Here is a 22393-nt window from a genome sequence, read left to right on the forward strand (position 1 = left end):
TATGTTTCCAATGTGATATACAACCATCCTCCATATTAAGCATGAGGAATCACAGATTCCATTCCCAGTTTTGGGAAATGAGAAGTTTATCCTTTATACTGATAATCCAGCCTCACTTAGTCATTCTGGAAAACAGCATGGTAGCGTTGGAAAGGCTATGGATGTTGAGGGCGCGACAGAGAAGTGCTAAGACATGGATTCCAGGCATACAGGTGACACCTTAAGCTGTACTAGAGATTCGCTCTGCAGTGCACCCGGCTCTCTTTGTTCTCTGTTACCATACAGGCTGGCTTTCCTTCCCAAGGAAATCAGAGCAGGAAAAACAGTGAGTGGCCATATCTCACTCACCGTGGGGATGAAGCAAGCTGAGATCTGCATTGTCTGGGAAGCATTCTGCATTTCCACTACTTTGCAAAGAACACAGAGATCTAGCATCAGCTATTAGATAAAACAATAATTAAAAAAAAAAGGAATTTTCAAACTGTTCTCCCAATTAATTTTTTGTGGGGGATTGATGTTGTTAGTCAAGGTTAGTGAATTACAGGAGAACAGAAGAAAGAAATTAATTTTTTAACTCTATACCTCATCTTCTACATTTCAAGGAAACTTCTCTTTCACTTAAAAAGATTTTCTTTTTTCCTGCATGTGAGAGAACAATTTCCAGTTCTTTTACATCATAACAGCTGCTCTTTCCAGGCTATATTTTAGAGAGAAAGAAGAAGAAGAGCTATCGATGGATGAGACTGAACTTTGACCTTTTAAAAGAGCTAACCTATGAAGCCAAGCGAATGATTGAAGGAGTAGTTTATGAGATGCGGATTTATGCTGTGAATTCTATTGGCATGTCCCGGCCAAGCCCTGCCTCACAACCCTTCATGCCAATTGGTGAGTTTTGAGACTCCATGGTATTTCTAGGATAAAACCAAGACAGAACAATTTTGACCTCTTCTCTACAACCGCTCTTACAGCTAAAAAGACCGTGCTAGGAAAGAGGCTGTCAACCATCTCTATATTCTATATTTAATCAACCTTTTCCTTTGTAATGCTCCACTTCTCTGTCTCTCATTCCTCTTCCTGAAGAGCACAGAGGTTCCAGTTTCACAAAATTGCTGATGAATTTTTAGTTATAATTAGAAGTGTGAGAGTCAAGCTGGATCTGGAAAGGAGAACTAATTGACAGAGATTTCCCTGTCCCTCTCAGCTTCTCCCATTCCCTTATGGGTGCAAATATCACAGTATCCCGTCCAGTACTCCCTTAATCCCAGCCCTCTCCACAGCTAAAAGGATAGATGATTAAGAAAATATTTGAGGAATGATTTTCTATAAATAATCCTTCCCAGCACAGCAGTGCAGTGTCTCCTGTAGTCCCTGAGCAAGGAGCAAACTAAAGGAGTCCTCAGGAAGCCTGTCTGCTAAGATTTTTAGGGAGAAGACCCACAAAAATACAAATAGCTGGAGATTAAAATGACTAGAGTTTCTAACTCTACAAATAACAGCAAAGGGGGACAGCCTGCTGAAGGAGATAATGTAAAAGCAGATGATGCAGTGAAGGAGTCAGAAGGAAAGGCTGAACTGCAAGAAGGGTCTCTTAATTCTGGATTTCATACACACAACGGTTGGTCTGCAACAAAAGAGATCAAACAAGAGCCATCAAGTGGAGCTACTGAAACAAAAGGTCCAAAGTTTTCATGGGATAGGCAGAGTTTTACTTGATTACTGATAAAGTTCACACTTACTTCTTCAGAGAAGAGGTTTGGGGTTTTGATCGTGTACTGTGTGGTTGTGTATGCTCCCAATTGCATTTGCCTCCTGTGTGCTGTCCTTGCTAACATGTGAATACAAAAATTTTTGGCAGTTACAGAAATGAAATTAGGTGATATTTTTGTGTTTGTTTTTTTTAATAACTTTGGGAACTAAGATTGATTTCAATCAGTTCCACAATTTGTGAACCTGTATTTAACTAACTTTGTAAAATCTGTTATTTTGAAAAAGTTGTTTTCTGTTTGCTTTTTGGTATCGATTATTTCACAGTAACATTTACTTGTATTTTGGATCCTCTAGTAAGGGCTTTTCTTGATTATTTTTTGATTAGTAGATAATAGTCATGCTGCAGAAGACTGACTTTAGCTAGTGGTCCTCCTGAACTCTGGGCTTATAAAGAGCCATGACACACCTGTTCTGAAGAAATATGAAAAAGCTGTATCTACATCAAATTAAAAATTTTCAGTCCAAAATATTTTTCTCAAGTATGTCTCTGTTACAAATGCACAAATCAGAAGCAGTGTTTCTGTAAACAGGTAGTCATAACTTTTGGTCATTTTCTCCACTGTGTGAGTGAAGTGAAATTTAGCCACTGTGAATTTGGTCCTCTGACCATGTGAATTTTGTCCAGTTACAATGAGGGTGTAAGTACAGAATACAAAAGGTATGTATTTTCATTTCTAAACTTTTCTGCAGACTTATGATGACAATTTGACTCCCTTCTGCAAGTCTTCTCTTTTCAGTGGCTTCTCTTATAAGGGAGCATCTGTGAATAGAAACTACTGTCTTAACCACTTGTTCCCCTTCCTACTATAGGAGTCTTAGGCTGTGCTTTTATTAAATGTAAAGGTGTTACACTTTACAACTGAGCTTCAGGTAGATTTATTTCATTAAAATAGACAGTGGTACACAAATCACCTGTTAATCACTCCTTGTATAGCCTTTGAATTCTCATAGTTGTATTGCTCTTTCTCAGAATCTACTTCTCCATATTTCCTTACAGCTCCTCCAAGTGAACCAACCCACTTTACAGTGGAAGATGTTTCTGACAGCACTGTTTCCTTGAAGTGGAGGCCCCCTGAGCGGATTGGAGCTGGGGGATTAGATGGTTACATTTTGGAATACTGCAAAGATGGATGTAAGTAAGCATGAGTACTAGGCAGCAGCAACCAAATATTTTAAAAATGCTACAATTGCAATAACTTCACCTCTATACACCACCAATAACATAACCATATCCAGCATGATCAAATTTTAACTCTAATCTGTGTCTAACATCCTGGCCAACCATCACCATACTCACTACAATGTGAGTGTAAACCATGGAAGTCACATCCATAATATCGTCTTCACAATCATCATAAACTTTAATACACATAAGTAACACAAAAATATCATTGCTGTGCTATAGTCACTACTATACTTCTGTATCATTCATGAATTGCACATTCCTTGAAACAGATATAATAACATGATTGTGACAACATCAGTCATACTTTAAAGTAACCATTACCTTACCTCATTTAATACTTGTGCTGGTAATAAAGAGTGTAACAGCACCATATCTACAAAATTCAATGTTCTGTGATGCTACAACATAATACTCATGTCATAAAAGTCAAACAAATTTATAGTCACTTTAATATTGACATTTTCCCTAACATTAGGCTCAATTGCCAGATAATCTAAACTAGGGGGTTTCCAGGGCATAATTTATCCAGAAATAACTTATAGTCTTTAATGAGACATCACTGTAGCATTACCAGATTCTCTATGTCATTGCAGAATGATTTTATCAGTCATATTTCTGCGCCTAAGAATAAGGAAGCACTAAGAATTCTGTTCTACTGTGTCAATTGAGAAGTAAATAATAAATTCCAACAGTTATGTGCTCTATTACTGTTTTCAGCATATGTGGCTCTCACCAATCTGTTTGGACAGCCACAGAAGGTATATGTACTCCAAGAAAAAAAATTAAATTAAGGCTTCCCTTTCTTGTTAAAGTTACTTCCAAAAATTCTCCCCCTCCCATGTAGTAAAAATAAATGTCAAGAAGTCCCTCAACTCTAAGCTCTATTAAAAAAAAAAAAAAAAAAAAAAAAGGAACTGCCCAAAGATTATTCCCTTATCCTTAGCTATCTTGAATAACAAAGTGTAGAGATTCCTTAACTCCATGTGTACACATCTCCTCCATCCAGAGTTCTTCTTCCAACTTATTCCCTTGTAAGCACGGCATTGTAACTTGAATTCATTTTACCCTAACACAAATTTTCTTTCAACTGCAAACAAAGCATGGCTTTGGAAAAATAATGTATCATTGCAATATGCAAATACTGTTCTTGCAGCTACAGAATGGATTCCTGCTCTTCCTGGCCTAACTGAGCGCACAACTGCACTGGTTAAAGATCTGGTCACGGGGGACAAACTTTATTTCCGTATCAAGGCTGTAAACTTGGCTGGAGAGAGTGGAGCAGCAACAATAAAAGAGCCTGTTACTGTCCAAGAGATCCTACGTGAGTATCTCTACTGACCAAACCTTACTCATTTATTTCCTCTCGCCAAAATTCTGCCTTTATCTGAGAATAACACCCAAACAGCTCTTCCACTTTGATTAGGTGCCCAGTATCTTCTGACTCTGAGGATATCTCTACAACATCCAGGTCTTATATTTGTAAAGCAAAGATCTTAAAATAAAATTCTATTTCTTACTTTCAAAAATATGGGCATTTCACCTCTTGCAATGACACTGTCAGCATCTGAGAGACATTTTTTTATATTTACCTCTCTGCTTGAAAAGCTGCTACGTTTTTGCAAAATGACTGTGTTGGCTACGGCAAGAGATCTATTTACTTAATTGTTGTAGATTATTAGTTACCACCCTGTGTATCACCCAACAGCAGTAGATTCAAATTCATTTGACTGGAGTCCAAAAGACATCAAGAGCTGCTAATAGTGGATTCCTCAACCTTGGCTCACATGAAGTGTCTTCCAGAGTGTCACTGAGCCAATGTAAATAAAACAAAGTTTTACTGCATCTCAATACCAAATGGTCATGAAGACAGATACTGTAATTGTATGTTAAGAAATGCCTTATTTAAATGACAGGGAAAAAAATAAGGATCAAAAGGAGAATGTACAAAAGCTTTTCAGTGTAGATGAAAAAAACATGCAGTAAGGTCCCTTCTTTGTTAGTGAAAAGTTAAGATGCTACAATGAGATTCCACTGCATCCACCTCAAAGAAAGGGCTGTAACTGAATGACTGTGGAAAGATAAAGGAATCCACCAGTTGCTCTGCTTTCTGAGTATGTCCATAAATATCTCCAATTTACAAGGTGCTGCAGTATCAATATAGCAATAGATAATCATAATCTACAATTACTCTTTTTAATCCAATACACCCTTTATCCCATCCTTTCTACTGAAATAAACAATTTCTCCAAAGAAACAAAGTCCACATAGAAGATTCACATCCAACAGAAGTTACCCAAATTTGGCATTTCAGATGTGACACATTTTCACAAATCCAGCTGTCATTGAAACATGCTCAGCTGTAAATATATATCTGAGACTTGATACTAAATTGATATCCAGTAGACAAATACATTTGAAACTACTTAGACACTGAGATACTCCCTAAAAACATGAACAGCGTTTGCACCATTTTCTTGTGCTTACAATTATCCAAGTCTCTTCTCTTCAGTCTTTTGCATTATTTGTGCTATATGAAATGTTGCATATTATCAAAAGCTTTGTATTTAGTGTACTAATGCTTAACTGCAGAGCGTCCCAAATTCTGGCTGCCACGCCACCTCAGACAGACTCTGGTGAAGAAAGTGGGTGAGACAATCAATATTGTGATTCCATTTCAGGTATGTATCAGCCTCAATTTTGTCTTGGTTATTTACCATCACTTACCTAAAGTAGTTTCCCTAATGCAAGTTCCCATTGCTTCACTGCTGCAGCAGAATTACGGAAGTATGGCTGATGATTTGTTAAACCCTCTCAAACATTCGAGGAGGGGGAGGGAATCACTCTTTTTTCAGTCACAATTTTTTTATAGTCACAGTTTCTTCCTTAATCCCACCTTTTGGGGAAGAAGAAAAAGTGGGGTAAAGTAAATCAAGCCCATTCTTCCTTACTGAACACAGGATGCACCTTAGAGAGAATTAGACAAAAGTGTAAGAATCCAACTAACTACTCTTCTGGAACTCAGGTATATGATGTCACTGGGCAACTTCTTCGGCAAAAAAGTGTGTGTTTTAATTTCTGAAAGGCTGACTGCAAAAACTAGAGTTTGCACATAAACAGAAGATCCCAGTTGGCCCTATGCAGAATCTGAGTATGTGTACAAAGAGCTTGGGCATTACTTTACATGAGCTGAAGGTATAAAAAACAGAGCATGATGAGGATTATCGAGGGTGCCTCACTAAGTCATGCACAAAACTGCTAAAATTTACACAGAGACTGACCTAACCAGTTACCGGCTCTTGGCATTTTCTAGAGCTGTACAGGCAACTGTCTGGCCATCTGTAAAACACCACATGCCTTTTTTCAGATGCAAGACTACAATATCAATAGAGTGCAAGAATTAGTGTGTGTAAGGAAATGGTTTTCTGAGAGACATAGCAAAAGAAATTGTAAATTACAGACTCTGGCTCTGAGAGACATATCCTCAGTAATAACAGATATATCACTTAATCAAGTCCTCAGTTAAAATTTCAAGACACTGAAATTTCTCTACTGTCCAGGATTGACATTTATGGAAATGTAATCCTGTTATTAGTGAAGAGCTTTGAAATTCTCATATAAAAGATGCTGGAGATATGCAAAACATTTTTTCCACAGGGGAGACATACATGAACACATCACTTACATTCTTTTGTTTGAGCAGTACCAGCAGGGGAGAAAAAATTATTGGAGCAAAATCTATGTAAGCTTAAAGGTACATGTCTTTTTGCCCTGTGGTTACTGGGTTACATGAAAAGTTGCTTTTTTCACAAAGATATATCTGATTAGTACACAATTGCAAGCCCATGCATGGAGTAACTTTCTTGAATTGCATGCTTTAATTATTTCAGCATAATCACAAGGCTATTTTTTGCTTTCACATTCCTTATCTCCAAAATTGCTAGAAAGACTTTTTCACTGATGTCTAGCCACACACAAAATTCAAGATTTGTACATCTGCTATTTCTGAGTTATGCAGTTATTAAAAAAAAAATAAAAAACCAACTAAAAAACCAGATATTTTTCCTTCTTTGATGCCCAAGTTGAAGAAAAATTGCACAAATTTGACAAGCTGTCCCATAAGCAGGGGAATAAAGTTTAGCATTTTAGAGATTTGTGTCTTATGTTCCCTTGTGCTGGTTGTCACTGGGCAGAGTTCATTTTCTCCATGGAAGCCACTATGGGGTGATGTTTCGAATTGGTGCCAGAAAGACTATTGATAATTTAGGGGTATTTTAGTTGTTGCTGAGAGCAGTGCACACACAGAGCAAAGGCCTTTTCTGCTCCCCACAAGACTCTGCCAGGAAGGGAGGTGCGAAACCATGACACCCCCATATCACACCCTTCCCAGCGTATCCAGCCGCCTCCTCTGCTGAGAGCAGCCTCACTGCAATATTCCCAGAGATTTCCCAGTTCTTTTCCCTACTCCCCTGGGGAGTCCTAACTGACGTGTCCTCAGTTTCCTGGCCAGGGTAACATTTAGCAGCTAATCCAGAGCTTCACTTAATCCTGCCTCATCATTCAGCTGTTGCCAAACAAAATAGATAAAGACGGAGCTTTCCCTGACTTTTCCTCAGTGGGGACACTAACTGAGGTTTTGGCATTTCACTCTGTCATCAATTCTTCACAGAACTGTACTAAGCTAATCTTAGAGATTTCTAGTGCTCCGTCAAATTTGGCCAAATTGAACCAACTGATTGACAAGTTATTTGAGTATCTGACTGACAAATCATGTGCTGGCATAAACTCTTGTCTCCTAAAGGGTAAGGCTAACAAAAAAGGCTAAAATCTATCCATCGACACCAGATTTTACTCTGAGAACAAAGCCAGAGGACTTTAATTTAATAAGTACTTTTTGAGTGAATTAAATCTGTCATAGTTTGAATTGCAGCTTTCACAGTACTAAGAATTGTGGCTATAGCTATTTAGAATATGTAAAAGTGATGAGCTTTCAAAAAAAGCAAGTCAAAAAGAACTTTTCCTTTACATTTTGAAAAATTTTAAGTGCCTGACCATTAATATTGCAGAATACTCTAAGTAAATACAATAGCTATGATCTAATGAAAGTGGAAGTCAGTGTCCTCTACTATTTACAGTCTCAGTGCAACCTTTCCAGTGACCTCTGTGGTCACTACAGTGAAATTCTATGAAATACATCGTCAGGGTATCCTGGGCTTAATGCTACTGGCAAATCTATTTAAATCTTTAGATCAAAATGTTCAGAAAAGAAAGTAAAACACTGTTACTAACCCTTTTTCTGTTGAGTACATTAAGCAGGTGGAACATTCTGGTGAAAGGAAGAGAATCAACACATTCTTGCTTCAAAATCAACTACGTGGCATGCGAGGAGGGATATTATGTGCTATTAGTGGATAAAATTCACAATAGTGCTGAGCAGTCTTTTTGTCCATCATCTATATGTGCATATAAATATCTAAGAGCATTTAAATTCATTCTTCCCTGGCTGTGAACTCCTTGAAGTTTCTCTGGGGTGCTATTTAGCCACTCTGTCACTCACTGTTCTGTCTCAGATTATCTATTACAGATTGCAGAAATCCAATCCTCTGACATATGTATTAGGAACATGCTTTCTATCTGTTTGTGCTTTTCACAATCTATAAATATAAGAGTATATGAAAACCAACACTTTGAACACTTGCAATCCTTCACTGGCACTCACAGCGCCTCAAAAAAGGAGGTGCTGTGAGTGAACCTATCTGTTCAGCCATGGTACAACACCAGCAGCAACAATATTCTAATCAGTCTGAAAACCTGACAAGTATTTGTCTTGACAAAGTAGAAATTTAAACAAAGGCCCACCAAACTATACTATTTAAGCAGATTATTTTTATTTTGAAAGCATTCCCTAGCCAAATTTTTCAAGGAAGATCTTCATATCACTTTAAAATGCACACATATGTGGGACGTAAAATAGTCAGTTCTTGTCATGTTCACCAATAGGAACACATAGATATGGAAAATAAAACACAAAACAACTCAAATACTTTTACTTGTTCCAGAATTTCTACTATACATTCCAGCTGAAGAGAAGCCATCTCTTTCTCTAATCAGTTCTATGAAATGAGACCAGGGTAAAGGTACACTAGAACAGGACAAAACTATCTTGTATCTGTTATTTCCAAGGTACAGGCCTGAGGTGCTCTTAACTATGCTCCTTGGCAGAAAGCTGTAAGAAAATATTTTACCAGAGAGAGAAAATGGAAGATCCAACAGCATTCCTCATTCAAGGTGTATATCAGCCCTGATGTAAAATAAATTACATCTGATGAGTTCGAGAAGAGAGCCTCTATGAATGAATAGCAATTTCTAGGTGTTTTAGACATCCTTTAAGTATAATTTTGGACAGATCGTGGCCTGAATCTTATAAAAGGTGGAGTTTTTTTCCTATTAGCACTGAAAAAAAAATGATGCTACACAGACTTTCTGAGCAAATACCAGACAAACCTGAAATAAAGGTGTAGCAATGCACAAAGATTCATTATTATTCTGACTACCTTTAGGCACCAAAACCAAGAGTCTGAGTATCCTAATCTCCCCCTGTAGGCTAAGGGAAGAGATACAGTCTTTCAGAGTATGTTCCAGACACCCAGAGGATTGAGGAGCCTTTCGGAGCTGCTTTCTCTGCTGTTTACTGGAGGCAGAGTGTCCCGATTTCAGTGCCTTAGAGTTCAGTTCCAGGGCAGCCTAAGCAGAACTGACTGCTGGCTTGCAAGGTCCTGCTTTCCCCCACCACCCATCTGAACTATTCCAGGCCTGTGCTGCACTGTTTCACTTTGGTAATCTGGCAGAAACTTAAAAACCCCCACTGAGTTGTTTTCTATTGGATTAACTATTAATACACTTAATAAATACATCATGGCAATTTTCTGTTTTCTTGGATTCCTTGTTTGGAGTTGTACTGTGGCAGTAGCACTCCAACAACTTTTGAAGAATTAAATAGTACTTACCATCTTTCCTGGAAATGGCTGGATGAGGGTGATGCAAACCACCGATATCTCACTGATTCCATAATGCCATCTTCCATGCGTGTAGCAATGCTGACTGCTTAAGCTGACAGTCACCAAAACTATTTTGCAGTGCAGAAAGAATTATACAGTAAATTTCACACCCCAAGACTGCAAGATGATAATAACTTTTCAAGAGATCTTAAAAATGCCTAGGGACAGAGCATCAAATGTTTTAAGAAAGGGAGAAGAAGGGGAGCAGAGCTAATAAAGTCCTCAGGTGTGTAAGGGTTCTGCCAATAACAATCAGAACAAGTCAGATCACCTGTTGGCTTCACTGATGCCTGGGAAAGAGTACCAGACCAGCACAAGAATAGTATTTCTGGATTTGTTCTCAATATCTTTTCAGTTTCTAACTAAATGGCATCCTCAGAGCATGGTGCCACTAAACCAGACAAATGGGAGCAAATATTTGTCTGGAGAAAAACAGGAATTGTAAAGTATTTAGAGAGTTTACTATCTCAACTCTGGGTATTATATTAGACTTTCTAGGTTTATAGATCACTAAGAGAAAAATGGAAATCCACTAAAGCCTAAAAAAATAAAAATTCCTTTTTTTCTCTCTCTTTAGGGTAAACCAAGACCCAAAATCACTTGGCTGAAAAATGGTCAAACTCTAGACTCCAAAGATGTGGGAATTCGGAACAGCAACACAGACACAATCCTTTTCATCAGAAAGGCAGAGCTTCATCACTCAGGAACATATGAAGTCACTCTTCAGATAGAAAACATGTCTGATAAAGTTGCAATAATAATACAAATCATAGGTAAGACTCTGACAACATCAGAATTAAGCAGATCATACAAAACAAAATAGTGGCCAGACTGAGGCAACCCAAAGATCCAACTACCTCAGAATCCCTTCTCTTTTCAATGGTTGCAGATGAGCAGGACAAGCTCAGAGCAGGGCTAGCATGTGACCTTATTTTCCTACTATATTCTCCCACCTTGAAATTATGTGTTCTAGAGACCTTCAGAGGATGAGGGATATTCTGTGTGTTCCATAGCTCTTCAGTGATTTTTTTCTTGCCTAATTTTATCCAGTCTGTATTTTCATTCAGGTCTAGTTTGAGAATCCAAACATCCTTTTATAAGGAATTTCAGTTTAAGTACATGTATCTATTTGTTTTGATTTGAGTCTGCCTCCTGACAATCTCTTTTAATGTCCATACAGTTTTGTATCAGAAAAAAACATGAATAATCATTCACCTTTTCCATGTTACTCATGATTTTATAGCCTTCAGTCACACTCGCCTCAGTTAACTTTCTCAAATTTTAGACTCTTCATTTTGATTATTTTCAAACAGATGCCATTCCATATCTTTGATCATCCTTATCAATCTTCTTTCTACCACTCTGAGAGAGATAGAAAGAACTTGAGAGTTCTGGTGTTCTTAGGAAGAGCCATATTGCACTCAAGGAAGGAAATAGGAATCTTGGAATAGATGTACTCCTACAGGTTTTTTTTTTTTTATTAGATAAGGATAGTGAAGATAAAATCATTGCCATAATATACCTCTACTGTTCCAAAAATTAGAAGGCACAGTCCCGTGAATTTGGAAAATTCACATGTAATGCCTTACTCTGTTAAGAGTGTCTAGTTAGTCTGAGGCTTATTCTCTATTCTTCAATTTCCAGTCTCTTTTCTAATGTCGTTTCAAAGAAATGCATTGCCAAAGTTTCCATAACTTCTCCTGGGATTATGTGAGAGATATTCTGAGATCTTGCCTCCTTCTGAGATCTTTCATTAATGTTCAGCCAGAGCTCTTCTAGAAATTTCTCCTCATTACCACTCTTTTTAACATTCTTTATAACTGTGTTTATTTCTCTTTCCCCACACTTTCACACTATTATCCCAAATTTCTTCCACTGTATTAGTACATTTTTAGAATACGTGTTTTGGCTCAGCTCCTAATGTTTTGGAATTAAAAATTCTGGTTTTACTCTGCTTAAAGTTTTATAAATTATGTTGGCAGAACAGGTACGTAATGGTGCCAACAGCAAAAAAGAAAGGCATAAAAAATTGAAGCAAATATGTCTTAATACCAGCAGCTGCTTCTGCTCAAGAGTTCTGCAAGAGCAAAATAAGTAAATGGCAGCTAAAACAAAATAATCCCAAGAGTGCCCAGAGAAGCTGTGGCTACCCCACTCCTGGAGGTGTACAAGGCCAGGCTGGATGGGGCTCTGAGCAGTCTGGTCCACTGGAAGGTGTCCCTGCCCATGGCAGGGGGTTGGAACGGAATGATCTTTGAGGTCCCTTCCAACCCAAGCCATTCTGTGACTCAGGTAAGGGGAGTACTGCACCCTACACACTAAAATACCTTTCTAAAATTGGTTAGTGACTCTTGATTCTGGCCATTGCTCTTAGACCATAGCACCAAGTGTCATCCACCTATTGTTTGATACTGTAGAAAGTCAGAAAACCACATCCATCTACCATTGTCAAAGAGTTATTTCATATAGAAAATGAATGATTGAAAAAAAGCAACTAATCACACAGATAAGAGCTGGAGGACAGGCATTAACTTTGTATTTCCTGGGCAGTTTGTTCAAATGAATGGGAATATGTATATTTCATTTAATTAATGACCAAGAAGGGTTTGTAACATATGCAGATACTTCTCCAATCAGGGCATCTACTCTGAATCTTGATTCTGTTATTCTGTCATCAGAATTCTGTCAACTGCACTTTTTGTTCCCCAGATTTTATATTCTCTTGGCAAGACAGAAATATGGGTGATTCAGGCAGTCTTTCTGTACTCCTAGTGGTGCTTTAGGTGCTGTAGAACAGCAGGCTGAAAAGCCAACCAGGCTTTCAGAGACACAAGAAATTAATCAGTGATTTTTTTGAGGTGTCTTTTCACCAGCTAACTTCCCTTGGCAAAATCTGCTTGATGAAGAAGTAATGCTTGTGGCTTCAGACCCTGTCTTTTTTTGGAGTAAGCCAAGAATGCGGGTAGCCAAAGGCTCTGCTGCTGTGATGAGTCACCTGTGAACTCCAAACAAGAGGAAACTGCCATCACCTTCCCTTGCTGCCAAAACTGTTGCTGCCATTTACTCGGCAGACAAAAAAAATACGCACTTTTACTATAGGAATACGGTATTTATTAAATACATTTAGAAAGCTTTTAGATAATTATCTCCAATATCTGGAGGATACAGCTCCTTAAACTTCTTTCCCCCTCTACATGAATCAATAAATTATGTCTCCCATCATGCCTTCTATTGACCAAAGCAAACCTCAGTTCTATACTTACCTTTTTAAACTGGAATTAATTATTTTTCTCATGATGTATTATTTGAAAATATGAATTATAATTTATTTTTGGAAGATAATTCACACTTTATGTCTTCTTCCCATCTTATAAATTTCATTAGTTTGCAAAAATCCTCAGCTGAGCTTGTGCTGAGGGTAACACACAATCCTTCCTCAGATTATGAATACCCACTCTAACACAGTGTCCGACAGAGGAAAGTAATTTGGTACAGAAGCATCACTAAGTCTAACTTTTCCCATCGTCTATTCACAAGCTAGAGATGTACTGGTTAGTACTGAGAAAGAAATATTCTACCATTCTACAAAGAAATTTTGAATGGATACTCTTGCAGATTGCATTGTCTCATTGAACCAAAGATCAAGAATATAAAAACCCATGTAGCAAATTTATCCATCTCTACATGTTTTTAAAGTTGTTCTTCACATATATGCAGACAGATATGTAGTATGAAAAATTCTTCTCTGAAATCAGAACAGAGTAATTGGTCGCTGTGTAATAAAGATACACATCTAACAACACAAATAGGTTTTTTTTCTTTTAAGTTGTGATTCAAGTTAACAGCAAACACATTTCCACATCTCCATAAGCAGTGTTGCTCATTTGACAACACACTGCCATTCCCTACTTCAGAAACAGAGGATAAAATGAAGGAAGGCTTTACCTGGTTGGTGGCTGTTGAGAAACACAGAAGATGGCAGATTTTTCTCTGAAATGTTAGTGTAAGATAGGAACAAAGAGGATGATAAATGGAATGAGAGCCATGCATTCCATATCCCTTATCAGACATCATGCGGTGTTCTAGTTGGCACCACTTTGAAGGAGGACAGTAGGGGTCAAACCTAATTATAAAGCAGTTTTCAATTCCAAAGTTTGTCAGTGAAAAGAGAATTAGCACATTATGCTTTGATGTAGAAAGTCACAGTTCCCCTAATAACAAAGGCTGGTTTATTACTGCTTTGCATATCCTTCTTTAGGAATTAAATTACAAGCCACCTATAATTACATTCCTCTGTGCTTTGCTCATCTCAAACCTACATCCACCAGATTCTTACCATTTTCTTAATTTTTCCAGCTTAGCTACAAAATGGGGAGACAGTTTCCCTTCAGCTGTCTGGAATGATCTTGAACTATTTTTCACTCAATAACAAGATCAATTACCCAGCTCTCCCCAACAGGCCCCATAACTGTGTGCAACAACCTAACATCAAAAAGGTGAACCGGTGCCCTCAAATTAAAACAGACAGAATTATTATTTAATAAATCTAATTTAAATCTTAGAGCATTTGACTAAACATGGTATAAATATGAATGATACTCAAAAAAGAAAAAAGAAAATTAAAATAATTTCATTCTATATTGTTTTTCTCTATATTTCCATGTATCTTAAAAAGGACACAGACTTCTGTATCTCTTTGAGAGTTTGTTCTTTTTCTAGTTGTTACAGAGAAATATCACCTAGTGGGCAAGCTAATAAGCACTGAGCCAAGAGGGAAAAGGTGTATTCCCAAATGGCTGGCCTTCCTCAGGGGGAAGGCACATAGCCCATCACCCTGGTTGTTATAGCAATGTAGATGAATGGCCAAGAAATTGCATTGAGGCAACAAAGTGATAAAATTGCAGTTGAAGAGTTAATCACATCCATCCAAACAACACAAACTTCTTATTACACTTTAAAGAAGAGTTTGTCTGGTTCCCATGTTACTAATTCTAGTGTGTTGTCTATTTCTCAGTAGGATTCAGGCCTCCCGGTAGAGTATTAAGAGGATTTTTGAAAATTCCCCAAATTTCTTGTTTACAGTTTTAACTTCATATAAATGAAATGTGTTGCTATGAAATGTTATAGATTGCTATCAGGCTCTGTTTTCTCTCCCTGCATGGAGAAATGACAAAGCTCTTTGGATCTTGAACTAAAAGCTAAGGTGTTTTTTTATGTCTCCTCTGCAGACAAGCCTGGTCCTCCTCAGAATATAAAGCTTGTAGATGTTTGGGGATTTAATGCAGCCCTGGAGTGGACACCTCCCCAAGATGATGGCAATGCTCAGATCTTGGGCTACACAGTTCAGAAAGCTGACAAAAAAACAATGGTAAGAACTTGGGCTGGGTCCATGGCTTTGTATGGAGTTAAACCAGCACCTGCTCTGGGAACACAGAGACTTGAGGGAAATGACTGAATTCATGACTCTCAGCTGTGTGTTCGAGGTGTCCTATGGCATCTCAGAGGCAATTAAACATTGAAAAAGAGAATCTAAAAAAAAGCCCAAAAGGTGAAGGATAGAACTGCATTAAATGCTCAGTAGAAAATGGAAGAGAGATCAAGCATGTGCAGTCTCTGGTGGTGACTGCATAGACAGCTCTACTTAGAAGGTAGAATTATACTTTTTATTTGGAATTACATTTTTCATAAATGCGGCAAAAAATTGAAGGGGAGGGAGGAAGAGCTAGACTCGAAGTGAGATGCTGGGCATACCAGGGTATATACTGGGAGAGGTACGTATGCCAGTCAAGCCAAAAAATGTCTTTCTCATGGAAGACCCCATTAAGTAGTCATGTTCTGAGTACATAATTCATACCAGATTCCCCAGATATGGGTATGGCTAAAATATGGTAGAGACTTGGGGGACATTTTTCCTCAAAATGCAAGTATTCAAACATCTATCACACCGCCAGAATATAAAAGTAAGAAAATAGATCAGCTGATCTTCCCAGGAAGCAACATAATATTCATTTCACAGGTTAGTCTTAAATACCTGTCTGCCTGTCTTTTCCTTGTAGCAAAAAGAATCTCTCCATACCAAAACTAGCACCATGTCTGACCTCTCATAACATCTCTCTAAACAGTATAGTCTTGTTACAGGAATGGTATACTGTTTTTGATCACTATCGTCGCACAAACTGTATAGTGTCAGACCTGATTATGGGAAATGAGTATTTTTTTCGAATCTTCAGTGAAAATTTGTGTGGATTGAGTGAAACTGCTGCAACCACCAAAAATCCTGCCCATATCCAAAAAACAGGTAACATATTCTTCAAAACAAAGATCACAAAAGCCACTAAGTACCAGAAGTAATACACTTGCAAATGGAAAATACAGTCTTACCAGCTGCACCACTAAAGATATTTTCATTATTTAGTAACTAGCACTTATAAAGACTTTGAGCATCAAGAGCCCTTATCTAGGCAGATCTCCTGTACTAATACAAATATCAGTTAAAAATATTTAATCACACAGTCTTCCTAAACTATATTATCTTAAGAAAATAATACAACTGGGGGATTATATTTATATTTTGGGGTTAAAAGTTGAAGATGTCTGTGGTGAAGACTTTCCCTGCACACGTATGGCTATCATATTTTTAACAGAAGCTGAAAACCTGTGATTGCCAGGACCTTTCACCTTAACTAACACATTAAACATGAGACATGTTTTAGAATGAAATGTATTTAAAGACTTGTTATATCACACATGCCAAAAGCTTTGAAGCTTCTTTAAATCATACAGGCAAAATAAATGACAAATAGATTGTACACAAGTCAGCAGAACTGACAACACAGTTCTTACTATTTTGTTTCTTTGAATTGCAGGCACCATTTACAAACCCCCCAGTTACAAAGCACACGACTTCTCCGAAGCTCCTAAATTCACCCACCCCTTGGTGAACCGCTCTGTGATTGCGGGATACAACACCACACTCAGCTGTGCTGTCAGAGGAATCCCCAAGGTACCCCTCACAACTGTTGCTGAGATTGCTGCAACAAGCCACGGGCTGCCCTAGAATTCCTGTCAGCTCTGCGTGGCTGAGTGTGGCATGGCTGTACCAAGGAGAAGCAGAGGGCTCCCAGCCATGTCCCACCTCGCTCACACCTGAGGCTGCGGCAGAGAGGGGGGCGAATATTCGGGTGGGTCTGTGCAGAACCAGGGGGGGCAACACGGTGAAGGAGACAGAGGGAAGGGCAGTCACTGCTTGTGGTGACACCACACCACTGGAAATGTACCACAGCTGCATAAAAACGACTCACTGGAGAAGGTAAACAACAATGAAATGATCTCACAATCTATACTTTGCTCTCTTCAGACTTTGAAGAAAACAGCAGCTAAATGTCATATACTGTTCCATTAACCAAATGATACAGAGGAACAGCGGGTTTTCTGTTACACCAATGCATCCACATAAGTTTTTGAGAGTCTGAGCTATTTTGCAAAACTAACTAGAATAAGGTCTGGTCTCATGTGAAGTTTTTTTGTGGGGTGTTGTTGGTTTGTTTTTTTAATCTTGCAGGAATATTTTCTCATTCTAAATATATTTATTAAAGTCCCATCAAAGACTACATAAAGATGTACTATTTTGTTAATCAGGAACAAGCTGTTAAAATTGTATCAGCTAGGAGCTAAATTTAGACTTCTCAGAAAAGGGAAATAAGATTTTTGTCTGCAGTGAAGGAATTTACCATATTATGACATAACTTGTTATAAATTTAAATCAGTACAATCCCTTCACCTCTGGTTGCTTATTTTCAGCATCTTTCACTACCTCCTATCTGTGCAAGGATCTGATTGCTACAGAGCAAAACATGTAACAATCACTCAGAGTCCAAATTAAAAAACAAAAATCATTTGCTGAAGTTCATTGGATGAAGAAGGAGCTCCAGACAAAACTCAAAAATAAAAAGGAAGCATATCCATGTAAACAGCTTCAAAAGAACAAGAACATTACAGAAGAAACACCAGCAACTGTAGGCAAAATCCTCCAGTAGCTGCCTCAGCTTAGAAATGACAGCGTTAGTGACGATATTCCCTCTTGGTTAACTGACATTTTTGTGCATCTGCATCCACTTCATTCGGTTTCCATGGTTTTATGAAGATTCTTAAAAACCTTCTCAGTTTTACAGCTATTACTGTACAGTAGTGGCAGGCTTTGGAATGTAGGCGTGCTAGCTTGTCCTTCCACATTAGCCTGAAGGATACAAGCAGTCCTCAGCCTTCAGGACACCTAATACTCTTAAAGCAGCTTTTCCAGATATCTTTTTGTACTTCCATTGCCCAAATTAACCTTGATAAAATGTTTCCATACCTACTTCAGTACTCTTCCAAAGGTCTCATTCATAGAGAGTAGCTTATGTGAATGGAGGTTTCCAATTCTGAGTAACTGTAGATTCTCAAGCACACCTCAGGATGATCTGTATGGCATGGTAAAGTTATCACTTCAGGCAGAGACAGTACTCATGCCCTGCCAGTAATGAAGTATAATAAGAGACATATACCCAAAAAGATAAAGGGGCTATAGAGAGACAAGGAAAAAATGTTAAGGCAGGAAAAATTCCAGCTGAGATCTGCCAAGAAAATTAAGCATGGCAAGTGGGATGCACTGGATTGATATATCACAGGTCAAAGACCAAAGTGATTCAGTAGGTTTGAATGCACTCTATAAAACCAGTGCAGTAGTTTTGAGGTTTATGGATGAAGAAACAGAAGACATTAATTCTGAAAGAAAAACAGATAAATGCAAAGCTTGGTCTTCTATTCTTTAAAGACTGTTTCTTCACTGTATGTACTAATGAGCTTGAAATAACAAAAGCAGTTTGCTTTATATCAGAGTTTTCATTTTCAAAATTTCATTTATAAAAATTAAAGGCACATTTTCAAGTACTGGAAACAAAACATAAAAGCTTGAACTGGTATAGAAGCAACAACTTCATTCCACAGCAGAAGCCAACAGGAACTTCATTTTTAAATTCCTGAAGTTTCTAAAGATACACTAGAGGGTTTGGAAAATGCTTTCCTGGACCAAACTTTGGCATCCCAGTTTGGCCACCCAGCATCTGTAGACTTTTATGACACTTCTGTTCTAATGAGCTGTGAAGCTTAATTCTCCAAGATACTTGTAGCATTCAAATACATTTTAATAAGCACAACTAAATAACTCCTAAATGAATGAATTTGTAGACAGTTAATAGGGTTGGGTTTTAAAATTGCAATAAAACAGGACACAAACCTACATTTTCTATATGCTATTTGTGAGTTAATGGAAATATTGAACTTTTGAATTATTGGTCTCATGAATTTGTACTGAATGAGATGTTGTTGAAAAACTATTAACCCTGCTTTGTAAATAGCCCTAATAATACTATTTAGCCTTTAGTGGCTACATTAAAGCTGCAAGATCGAGTGTAAATCTTCCATTCTCTACCTTCTATTTAAAAAATCTTCTTTTTTGTTCTGCAGCCAAAGATATTCTGGTTCAAAAACAAAATGGATCTCTCTGGGGATGCCAAATACCGCATGTTCAGTAAGCAGGGGGTGTTGACCCTGGAGATCCGGAAACCCACTCCCTTTGATGGTGGCATTTACACCTGTAAAGCTGTGAATGAGTGTGGTGAAGATGAAATAGAGTGCAGACTGGATGTCAGAGGTAATCAGATTAATCCTATGGATAACCCTAACACTGCAATGAAGAGAGAGTAATGGGTAGTTAAAAAAAAATAAAATCATTGTTCCCCTTTATCTAACCCTGACTTTTTGGGTGGTATATAAAAAGTTTGTTACTTACGTGCACCAGCAAGATTTTTCTTTCATTCTGAAGCATTATGATAGAATTAGGTTACTTGCTAGGTAATACAGGTCTGGTGGTGTACAATTATTGCACTTCTGACTTTATATTCCTAGAGCAGATACTCAGCAGTGGAAGGGGGAGGTCTTTCTACAAACACTGCATTGAGGATGACTTTATTAGACTTTGTGCTTATTCCATAACTGAAAGTTTTAAATCAAGTCAGTGGCTATTAGATATATGTAAAAGGTAGTGCATCACAAACATTTTTGGAGCACTGACAAATTATTTCATTAGTCAAAAGGACCAGGAACAAAAGTCACATGTTTATTACACAATAAAAAAATATCAAATATTAAATATTTTTGGTAAAGCTGCCAATAAAGTATCTATTTCTCAGTACAAATGTATGTAGCACTACTTTAAGTGCTCAAACCCAGCAAAAGCTGCAAAAGTGACCTACATAGCAGTAATTGATGGAAATCCATTTTCAGCACAGCAAGCCTGAAGGTATTTCTACACAGTACTGAGCTGAATGTTTGACTCAGTGCTAAATCAGGAATGTGCATCCAGTGCACCTTGCAGTGCTGGGTACCAATACCTTCAGGGCTCAAAGATTAAATTTATCATCATCTGAAGCTTGCTTTAGGAACATTAAATCTTCTTAGAATCATCAGATAAAAGCAACTACTAGAGAGCATCCATATTTCACCTTCAGTACCAAGTCTCAATTTAAAATTAGCATTCTTTAATGTCTGATAATATCTTCAATTTTTTTTTCATTCTCCAGCACCTCAGTAAAACGCTGAGTCACAGTTTATCTGCAAGTCAAGGTAAGAAGCAAAATAATTCAGCTGGACAAAGGAGCAATGACTGTTTGAGTAGATACATGAATAAAGAATCATTAGATATTCATGGTAGAGACTTTTTAGAATGTTTATACAGTTGGTGGGGGTATGTGTATTTGTTTTGATTTCTGTTTGTTTTTTCAGTAGTCAGTATTTCATGGGTCTCCACCTCTAATACACTGTGCCAGTGTAAAAATCTGTAAGAATAACAGAATACTTTGTTGTCATTTTTTCTTAACTCGCTACAAGCACTCCCTCTAAGAGACTGTTATTTACTAAAGTAGGCCTAACTAATATCAATAATCTTGCTTCAACAAAGAAAGCATAGTTAAAATTGAAATGCATCTGGAAGTGTAGTGTTCATTTTAGACTTTAAAAGAATGAAGTAGTATAATAGCAATCAGGTAATGTATTTGACAATAAATCCTTCTCCCTATTCTCTGTCTCAGCATTAGAATGGAACTGGAAAAGAAGAAAAGTGAAGAAATTAATGAAACATGATTTCTGCTCATTTAGGAGTCCTGCTCATCTTAGAAGTCACTTAATACATATGTACAAGGAGGCAGCAGTGTCTTGTAATGTCCTGCTTACTCGGTGTGTTTTCAGACAGTATTTCCTCTTTTCATGTATCTGTTGTAGCTATATTGCCCTTGTTTCCACATGAGGAAATTGAAAGAAATAATATACTTTTCCCCCATTCCATACATAAAATATGTATTTTAAAAAAACAGTAAAATTATGTAAAAATGGAAAAACCCTAGTCCTTTCCTAATGTCTGAAACAAGCATAAATTCTCCAACTCTACTGTTCACTCCATTTTCTCTTTGTAGAACTCTGCCATTCTTCATAAGAAACAAGTAGCTCAGAATAATGAAGCAGTAAGATATTATTTACAGTGTTTAATCATTATACTCATCTCTGTACAACAGAATGTAACTTTCATTCCTACTGTTTTTACTGTCAGTGAGGGCTTGAAATATCCACTGCTTGATATTTCTGGTTGAAATATCCGAGCAGAACTGTGTCCAAAACACACCATTTGGGAACCACTGGCTACAGCTACTGTTCTGCTTTTTATAGAAAATAATTTCCTTGATAATCACTCACTACTTGTTGTCTAGGTTTTAAAAAGACACCAGCATAGAATTCCAGTTATTAGATGGTTTTTGCTACCAGTCAGAGACATCACACGAATCCACAAGGATAATTTTGCACGTCAGATGAAACAGTGAAAATTCTAGCAAGGAAGATTATTTGCACGAAAATAAAAAATTTTAAAGCAAAAGCTTGGAATGAATGTAATAAACTTACTGTCATAACTCTCACTGAAGGTTTGTGAAAGGCTATGAGTGATATGTAAGCATTTTTGCAGAAGATTTTGTCTAAGCAAATGCCACAATAGCATTTCTAGCTCCTCACTTACAAGTCTGAAGAGTATTTGGGGTAGTTTTTTTCCAGACCCGTGATAGCTGATAGTTTCTGGCTGGAAAGTACTTTTTAATGATCACAGTACAAGAGACAGTGGGAAGATGATATTAATCCAGGCAGCATTGGCTTTTGGAAGAATCTACACAAAGGAACTGAAGTAATACTCCTCCCCTGCCCCCAACATGCCACTTGGGATGGCAAAGCATGTCTGACACAGCGTGTTAGTTGTATTAAACTAGCAAAGACATCTTCATAAATAAAAGCACTGATGGGCATGAAA

At 37.6% G+C, this 22393-nt stretch overlaps 1 protein-coding gene across 2 annotated transcripts in view; it reads left to right on the forward strand.

Annotated features, from left to right (window-relative positions):
- MYBPC3 (myosin binding protein C3) overlaps window positions 1–22393 on the forward strand; it is a 62373-nt gene extending 39980 nt beyond the window's left edge. For both annotated transcript variants that reach the window (XM_042038665.1, XM_042038667.1), the window contains 11 exons: window positions 697–885; window positions 2765–2899; window positions 4107–4274; window positions 5543–5631; window positions 10586–10781; window positions 15237–15376; window positions 16147–16306; window positions 16875–17011; window positions 19513–19699; window positions 20628–20670; window positions 21135–22393. In XM_042038665.1, coding sequence (XP_041894599.1) covers window positions 697–885; window positions 2765–2899; window positions 4107–4274; window positions 5543–5631; window positions 10586–10781; window positions 15237–15376; window positions 16147–16306; window positions 16875–17011; window positions 19513–19699; window positions 20628–20638 — 1412 coding nt within the window. In that variant the 3' untranslated portion in view covers window positions 20639–20670; window positions 21135–22393. The remainder of the gene's footprint in view (window positions 1–696; window positions 886–2764; window positions 2900–4106; window positions 4275–5542; window positions 5632–10585; window positions 10782–15236; window positions 15377–16146; window positions 16307–16874; window positions 17012–19512; window positions 19700–20627; window positions 20671–21134) is intronic.

The sequence above is a fragment of the Corvus kubaryi genome, unplaced genomic scaffold (assembly GCF_017639235.1).
Source record: "Corvus kubaryi isolate FWS band 111438036 unplaced genomic scaffold, C.kubaryi_AGA036_p1.0 37392, whole genome shotgun sequence".
Lineage (NCBI taxonomy): Eukaryota > Metazoa > Chordata > Aves > Passeriformes > Corvidae > Corvus > Corvus kubaryi.